A 10,000-nucleotide genomic window follows, 5' to 3' on the forward strand; every position below is an offset into this window, starting at 1 on the left:
TTGTTAAACAAAAGTATACATATAAATACTAATAGAAAAGAGGGTTTTTAATATGAACATCGATACACACAAAAGAAAACCGAATTTATAGGAGTATAGATAGATGGATAGATTACAGAATATTGTAACTACATCGCAGCTCTTCAGTCATCTATAAGGGGCATTCCAAAAGTAATTCCCCCTATTTTATTCCTCCCGGATGGATCAGAAGAGGATTGCAAATTACATTGTTATGATGACTAAACTCATGCATTCATGTCCTGAAAGTACTATCTCTGGTTTTCATATTGACGGTGTGAGACTCTAATAAAGCAACCCCTGTCATAGACAAGCACCAGAAGCAGTGATATGCCATTAAATTCCTGGTAATAGTACATTAAAAATGGTGGTAACAAAAAAAAAAAAAAAACTAAATTCTGGAGCAGAAAAGGTTGCTCATATTAATGGATTCACTCCCATATCCGTAGTTCTTCAACGTTTTGTGTACAAAATTAGTAGACATAACTTTTGGAACGAATCTCGTATAACAAAACGCGCTCCAGGTGCTCATGCACAGGCATCGTTAATCGCATTGAGAAATTTGATGATTATGTTATATATGGGTCGTGGTGTTTTTGGTCTACAGATATGAAACTTTATATATAATGTATTCGAACCTGTGCAGAACTTTATATTTGGGTTTTAGCTGGGAAAAATAGGTTCAAATGTGTGAAAATTAAAAAATGGAATTTGCCAGGTGATAGTCGAACGACAGCATTACGAATATGCATGCATAACGTAATAACTATTGGTTCGTGTTTTAATTTTTAGCCTTGCAGTAAACATGTCTTCATAGCTCAGGCATTAACGTCAAAGGAAAAAGTAAATCGTTTGGTTTCGATTTTCGGTGGTGGCGCACGAGTCATTTCTTAAAAAAAAAACTTTTTAAATCGTTACTATATTTTGGATCCAATACAATATCTATATATCTATAAAAGTGAACGTGTCTGTCTGTCTGTGTACATTTCCCTACGCAATAACTCTGTCAATTTTTAGTCTATAGACTTGAAATTTGAAATACCGGGTACTGAGATTTGGGAAAATCGATGTGACGGGTGTCAGCCAGAAATTTGGCTGTTAAGGGGTCAAATTTCAACGATTTGACCTTTAAGAACTCTACCAAACTCCTCCGACAATTTTGGGTCTAGACACTTGAAATTTTAGATATAGATTCCTTGAACCTGGATCTAATTTAATAAAGTGATTTGAGCCCGAAACTATAAATTTTAAGGGGTCATAATAGGGGTCAAATTAAAAAAAAATTTACTCTTTTTTTTTTTTTGCTCAGCATACACCTCCAAACAACCGGGCAACGCCGGGCTGAAATGCTAGTATATATAATATAATAATAAATAACACACACACACACACACACACACACACACACACCCACACACACACACACACACACATATATATATATGTATATATATATATGTATATATATATATGTATATATATATGTATATATATATATGTATATATACGCGTTTATGAAACACTAGTTTTTAGGTATAAATAATAATTATTGTCTAATTATAATTATCAATCTCCTTCAAGAACATTTAAGGATGGTCACTGTCTGCGGAATAATAACTAAAAGACAGTCAACTAGTGTTTATGCAATTTTCACGATTTCCGCTCGTTCGAATACTCCAGATTGTCTAATGTATTCACCCGAATTCGGAATTTAATAGTTCATAATTCCTTTCATTTAATGGCAATTGTTTGGTAGCTCTTAAGTAAAGGCCTTGCAAATGGATCAACAATGGCTTCGTGGCTAGGTTCGAATTTGGTGAACGGAAGGAATTCTCATCCCTACACTGAGTATTGCGTAAGCTGGAAACACTATTGTCTGTATATATAAAGGATAATTATTGTTTAACAAATATATATGTAATAATATTTATAACAAATAAATATTGATATTATAGTTATCATTTGTATATAATTATTTTAATTTCTTTACATTCGCACCAAACTCGTGTTAATAGCGTAATTGTGTATAAAACGCGAAATATTCTAAGTTAATAAATGTTCCAAATTTATCTTAAAAACAGTTTTTTTTTATAGAATTATTCTTGCCATTACCTACACACATTTTGTTCTTGATCATAAATTCAAGAGGTTTCCAAATGTTCCTTAAAAGATTTTTCTTATCAATTAAATACAAAAAAGTAATCAAATCTAATTTTATAGAAGTATTCGAAAAAAAAATTATTTTCTTTCATAATCAGCTCCACTTTTGATTAAGGGATACATAAAAATCATCTCATTTTTATTCAACCCAATTTATTATCCAGAAAAACGTATGTTTGGAAAATTGCAAGAAACAATTGTATGAAATTTTTTTAAAACAAAATCGGAAAATTATGTGCATGTTTTCCGATTAATTTATATTAATTTTTAATTAATTTATTTTAGTATTTCATGCTTACGCAATCATCAGTGCAGGAAGTAGTAATTACTGCAGGTCGCGGGACTTAAACTCAGCCTGAAAATCAACGTTGACTTTGCATGCTGGCCATCAGGAATTAACATTTAAATACAAGTGAATTAAATTACTTATGAAGCCAATGTAAACAGTGTCACAAACAACCACCTCGACATCAAGTATTGCCTGTGATAAGCATTTGCTATCCATAAATGCCCATCCATACCCCTATGTTTGCATTTTATTGTTATATTTAAATATTGCCCCGGCCCGTATGTAACAACAGACTTGTCATAATTCAGACAGCGACAAAGAAGAAATATGACAATGAAGAAAAAGAAAAAAAACACAGCAAAGCAAATACACGCAAAATTCACATTAAAGAAGACAATCAGAGAAATACATCCCCATACATCGGACGTAAATAACGTGGATCGATTAGTGATTTGCGTGAATTGATTTTGATAAAACGGTTCTTGGTTTCTTTTGTGACGTTTTTTTACACAGACAAAACATCACAGTTTAAATGAAATTAATCTTCCTAACGCGAGAAAACTTACATTTATATAAGCATCCTTCGATGTTGAAAGATTATGAATATGTGCTAAGAACATGACACCTAAGGAAGTAAGTACGCAGGGCATAATATAGGATCCCCCTTCCTATTTATGTGACTGGATGTTAGGTGGAGGCAGGTGTTGGGACTATTGATGTTATAAAAGTTCTCAGTCAGTTATTTTTAGGTTTCTCGAAGGTGTGATATGAAGCTGAGATCCTGCTGACACAAATGTGGTTTCTTTCTTTACAGCCACCGTCTTCACCCAGCGCTTGAGAACCACAGATTCAATGCTGCCATTTAAATTAAAGCTGAATACCTTTTGAAATATGTTGCCTGTATAAGAAACATCCAAAGATCATCAGCTTGAGGGACATTAGTCTTCATGGTGTGTGAAGCTTTGTGCAGATTGTAGACTAACCAGTTGTTCTGCACGTTGTGCAACTGGTCTCAAGAAAAACCAGAGTATCTAACAGCATGACTGGGTTCCTAGCCTTATTGTAGAGTTGCTTGGCTTTCATAAGATGGCTCTCTTAGACCTTGCTGATGAAGGTTGTTCCTTGTGACTCTTCTCAGAAGGAGTAGATTGAAGATCCTTTACATCCAGTGCTTGAAAAAAAGTTTACAACAACTCAATATAGCTATCTAAATTCAGTTTGATTCCTTTTTCAAAGATGCACGGCAGCATGACATGGCATTCATTGGAAACATATCAACGGAAAGCCAATCACTGATTGAATAAATTGATCTTCATGACGTGGCACTTCGTATAGAGCATCTTCAGCTAAACTGGGTATTTGATCGTGCTTATGTTGACTAGTTGGTTTCTAACAGCATATCAATCGTGTTAAGTAATTTAATGGTTATTTTTGTAGATTCTTATGTACAGTTCATTTGCAGAAGGTAGTAACTATTCAATTGTCGATGACCTTTAGGTCTTATACACACACACACACACACACACATATATATATATATATATATATATATGACAAAAAGGCTATATGTAAAATTTCAAGATGTTATTCATTTTACCATTTCTTTCTTTTATGTCAGAACGTCCACTTTTACAGCATTTGTTTCGTAGCGCCAGAAACAATCATATTATTACATGAATTAAAAACTTTCCATCAGCAAAAGGAATATTTTAACTTCAAAAACAGAATATATATATATATATATATATATATATATATATATATATATATATAGCTGTTAAAATTAAATTCTGAAAATCAAAATATAGACACATATATTCGAGTTAAGAATTTAACGTTTGACAAAATGAATATATAGAAGGGATTATATTAATTTCCTTAATCCATGGATTTTCAATAATGGATCATATCATCAGAGGAAATAAAATGGGTTTAGCAAAATATTCAGTGTGAAAAGGCACGTATTTTGCTTTTCAGCACAGATACTGAAAATAATAATAATAATAATAATAATAATAATAATAATAATAATATATATATATATATATATATATACACACACACACACATGGAAATACTATATGTATATTTTATAAAAATACTAAGTCTAACATAATTTTAAATTCTGTTTGTTTTTATACAAACTTAAAGAAAACAATTCCCAGTATTTTGTTCTTTAAAAAGATCGAATTTACTTTAGACATGTTAAGCCTTTCACCTACCCTTCCCTTATCTTTCCTTAACTGTCGACCTATCAACGAGTTACTAATCCACACCTCGTATGAATTGACATATTACGCTCTCCTCTTCCCTTCCCTAGAACAGACAATATGAAATTAAAACTAAAATAGATAATTTGATTGACTCTTTAACTGAAAAAACCCCAACTTTTTAAAAAATACTATTTTGAATTTGATCTTTAGTTTTCAACTTAAAGTTTTTAATTTCATTCTTTTTTTCATTTTTCAAAATATGCGCATCTAAAAAGAAAGACAGACTTTCCCTTGATAAGATTTTAGTTACTAATAACTATAGATCGAAACATTGTTATGCCAGTGTAGCGAAATGTTTACTTGCTTGTATGAACAACACTTTGGCAACTGTTAAAATTCAGTGTTACATATATATATATATAACGTTCTTTTGAAAAATTATTAAAAAAATATTTTGAACCGATCATTATGATTCTATAAATATATACTCTCAGCAACACTGTAAGTAACATGGGCACATTATTATTTCTTTTGTAAACTTTATCATTTAATGGCACTCGCCCAAGCTCGAAGCCGCCCTAAAAATAAAAAAAAATAACTCAAATACAAAAAAATTAATAAAATAAAAATAAAAATAAAAAAATAGAGAAAAAAATTTCACATAAAATAAAATTCTGAATTATATTTAATAATACATTTTTAAAAGTCTCAGTGCGTTGGAAAGAGCATTAATAACTTTTACATGCGTGCTTAAATCCTAAACTATTGAACTTATTATGAATTATGGAATATATTATTATAGGCAAAAGGGTGAGTAACGTGGACATATTATAGTTGTCTAAACTTTACCAGTTATGAAAATTTTGCCGAAAATGTATTATATACCCCTGAAGAAAGAACAAAAACAGGAAAATATAAAACATTGTTAAATTTATTGCTTACATTCGAGTTGAAACGGGTATTCTTTTAGTTTAATATGAAATCATGTGCTTCCAGACATTTTTCTGTAGCATTTGATGTTCTTAAATATTTACAAATTGTAGGCAAAAACTAATAAATTATGTAAACCAGTCTTGTATTTTCTATCGACTACTTCTTCATTAATTACAATATTTTGAACCGATCATTATCAGTATATATATATACAGGAGGATGCAAAAGTAGGTATACAGTGGTCAAAAAAAGAAAAAAAACGTATAAAGTTTAAGGCATTTATTATACAGCAAAACAAATGTTGCATAAACAAGTAATAATTAGCACGTATAATAAGAAACACATGTAATAGGAATCCCTATTTTCGCAGGTATTCAAATTTCTTGCCGTCAGCGTTAACACATTCCTCTAATCGAGAACGAACACTCATGCACACTCTAGAACAAATATCTTTATCAGCATCAATTTCCTGACAAGCTTCCAAAATGAACTGAATCATGTTTTCGACAGTGCGAGGCTTGCGTGCAAAAACCTTATCTTTTACTGTGCCCCCAAAAAAGAAATCCATAGGAGTTAAATCTGGCGAGCGTGGTGGCCAGTCGATGGCGCCACGGCGTCCAATCCATCTGTTGGGAAATTTTAAGTCAAGTAGTGCTCACACAGTGAGTGCAAAATGAGGTGGGGCCCCATCTTGTTGAGAATAAAAGTCATCATTTTGGTATTGTTCACGTACTTGGGGTATTATTGTATCCTGCAACATGTTTAAGTACACAGTTTGATCAATGCTTGTGTGAAGAATAATGGGGCCAACAACACCTTTGCAAGAAAGCCCGGCCCATACTGTTACCCGGGTTGATTGAGTTGTTTTTCAATAGTGATGCGAGGGGTTTCGATTGCATAATAAACGCAATTGTGTCGATTAACGGCAGCTGATAATTTAGTTTGCTTCGTCAGACCATACAATTTTATTTAGAATACCGTTACCTTCAAGTTCCTCGCTCAGGATGTTTTCAGAAAATTGTAAACGACGATCCGAGTCATCTTCCAATAAACCATGTACCAATCGAGGCGTGTACATCTTTAAACCGGCACGATTCATCAGGCGCCCCAATGATCTACGCTCAATACCAAGTTCAGATGAGGCTCTGTATTTCGATTTCTGTGGGCTCTGAGTGAATGCCTGAGCAACTTTGAATTCCTTTTCTTGTGTGGTCACAGTAATTGGTCGACCACTTCTCGGTGCATTGTGGATACTCCCTGTCTGTTCAAATTTGTCACGCAGTCGATAAACCGTGAGCCTTGTTCGGGGAGGTGTTGCAAAGGTTTTGACCTACTGTTCTCTTACGTGTTCACTATTTTCTGTCTTCCAGTATTGTTTTAATATCCATTTTCGCTGTTCGTCAGTCAAATTACCGGCCATGGTTAAATTGCCAATTTAACTGAAAAAATAAAAATAAATGATTCAAAGTACATGCACTTTAATCGAAAGGAAATTTAATTAATAAAAACAAAAGACTAAAAGTATATGCATTTTTAGTTTAAGGCATGTAGCTTTCAGTTCAATAAAATGTCAATAATTTCAATACTGTATACCTACTTTTGCACCCCCTATATATATATATTATATATATATATATATACCGGTCAGTACTCAATGGCCACAAGGAATGTTTTTAATTTACTGACTGTGAGACAAATATACTAAATTCTCAAGTACCTTATGCCGCAAAAAACAAAAGATGGGATAGATAAACATAAAAAGGGAATATAAAAAAAAAAATTAAAAAAAGATGTTTATTATCTTCAAAGACATCACTTATCCTCTCCCGGCTCATAACCCCTACCCATGTTACATTATAACTTTGTAAACGAAATAAAAAATGTTTTTGTTTGAAATATCAGTTATCGACGATAATTCTTGGCCTGAAGACGTAATCCCCCAACGCGGGTGATTACAGAAAAATGTATGCACATATGTAGCCATAAATATCTGTATAAATAAATTTAATATATATATATATATATATATATGTGTGTGTGTGCGCGTGTTTTTATATTTACCTTTCTTTTAATCCTGGCTTGCATTGCTACTTCCCGTTCTATCGTCTCGCCAGGAATAGCACTGGACTTAAGTTTCCAAATGACGATGGAATAGGTCAGCGTCATGACCAGCATTGGCACGATGTAGAGCACGGTTGCCACGAACGTGTAGTAGATACGTCGAATCGTCAGGTACTGGAGGCTGCCACCACCTCCTAGATTAGGCCACTTGTCGTTGCACCATTTCTCCACGTGATCCCGCCATTCCGTGGTGTGGAGATTCCTGTAGACGAGAATCGGTGAGCCGACGGCAAATGCGCACAGCCAGACAAAGAGGAGCGATTTCTGGGCTCTGCGCTCTGTTATATGAGCCTTCAAAGCGAAAACAATCCCGTAGAATCGGTCGAGGGCGATCAGAGAAAGTGTAAATACGCTTGCGACAAGGGATACCACTGCAAAGACAACAGAATAAACAAGTTCAAAATGAGAATTAAAAATTGCTGTTACGATATTAACATAAGGCTGCGATTTAATAAACAGTTTATTTGTATTTTTAGTTTAACGGTTTCCTTTGCATTATTTTTATTACTCGTCTAAAACTTTTATTTGCTTAATTTTTCTATTTTGAATTTGATGAAGTGAATTTGAGGATGTGTAACAGAGCGCGGACGTGCGTATGGCGGCGGCGGCGGCGGCGGTAACGGCGGCAGCGGCGATAGCAGCTGTATTCAAATGACCGAGGCGTGCGCGAGCTGATGTCAAAGCGAGAAAGAAGGAAAGATAAAGATTATAAAAGAACACAGATGGATGTGTTACACACGTGGCCCGCGAGCGACAGGAAAAGACGTGTCGTGAACATGACTGGACAAAGACAGAGTACCACGTGTTCGTCACAGCAGAGTCTTGTTAAGCATATTAAAGTACGAGGAGACTTTTAAACATGAGACAATGTGTTATTCTGGAAAGTACCTGTAAATAAATGTCTGTTTCAACAATAACAATAACAAAGTGAGTCGAATTCTTTCCTTGCCTTCGTTTCTCGAAGGCTGAAATGTAACGACACCGTTAAAAAGGATACCACGTTATCATATATTTTTTAAAATGTAAAACCATCGATTAATTTGAAATTTATTATACTGTTATTCCAGTATTCTTAGCATAAGAAAACGCATGTACACACATACACACACAGACGCAGACACAGACACACACACAGACACAGACAGACACACACACACACACACACACTATATATATATATATATATATATATATATATATATATATATATATATTTATATAGATAATAAAGCTAGGGCTTCCTTCAGTTTTGACAGACTATGGCTACCCAGGATAAGGGTGCCTGCGCGTGAAATTTTTGTGGCAAGAGTTGCGTAATCACCAACCACACGCCTCCTGAGTCAGCATTGTTGAATATTAGTGGCAAGTAGAGGTTCAGAACGACTGGAAACAACGCCGAGATAAGTGGAAAGCACACGCAGCACCTAGAATTCCCAAACGGTCACCCATCTGGTACAAACGAGGCTCAACGTAGCTTAACTTCGGTGATCTGACGAGAATCAGTGTGTCAATGTGATTATAAATACATACTCTGCTGATCAAAAATTTTAAACCACTTAAAATCTTTAAAAAGAAGCCCTTTTTTAAGGATAGATTTTACACTCTTACGATTTAAGGTTACTAATACTACAATCTAAAAGGTTATGGAAACAAAAGGTACATTCCAAAAATTTTATTTATTTAATTTGCATTTTTTTTTTATTAAATTAGGCTTTTTACACATGATCAAAATTATAAGACTAAGAATATAATTTGTCAGATTTATGGTAATTCTAATGTTTTTAGTTCAGTTTAAGATTAGCAATCACTGTGTAAAGGTTTAACCACGCCTAAAGCAAGAAAACTAAACGAAATTGAGCGCCTCGAATTCTAAGATTCAATAAGCAAGGTTTGTCGCAGCGAACGATAGCAACGAACGTAAATCGCAGTAAAACTGTTATTTGCAACTTTCTAAGGAACACTGAGAATTATGGAAAAGCAAAATCATTTGGTAGCCCCCCCCATTTTCTCCTGCATTGAGTAGGAGAATCAGACGGGTTGTTATGAATGACAGAGGACTTTCTTCTAGTCAAATTAAGGCGGTTACAGATGCTGATTGCAGTTCAATAACCAACAGACGATTCTTACAACAAAGGGGCATGGTAAATAAAAAGCGTAAACAAATTCCTCGATTGCTTCCACGTCACAATGTGGACCGTTCAAGATTTGGTCGTGACTACCAAATCTGGAACACTGAGAAGTGGAAAAAAGTCCTGTTTTCTGATGA

General features: G+C 33.9%; 1 protein-coding gene across 1 annotated transcript in view; it reads right to left on the reverse strand.

Moving 5' to 3' along the window:
- Positions 1-10,000, reverse strand: part of LOC145286382 (neuropeptide FF receptor 2-like) — a 557,550-nt gene that overhangs the window by 65,336 nt on the left and 482,214 nt on the right. The window contains exon 2 of the mRNA XM_080135310.1: positions 7,675-8,105. Coding sequence (XP_079991436.1) covers positions 7,675-8,105 — 431 coding nt within the window. The remainder of the gene's footprint in view (positions 1-7,674; positions 8,106-10,000) is intronic.

Source organism: Euprymna scolopes, chromosome 10 (assembly GCF_053919585.1).
Source record: "Euprymna scolopes isolate OS-2025 chromosome 10, ASM5391958v1, whole genome shotgun sequence".
NCBI lineage: Eukaryota > Metazoa > Mollusca > Cephalopoda > Sepiida > Sepiolidae > Euprymna > Euprymna scolopes.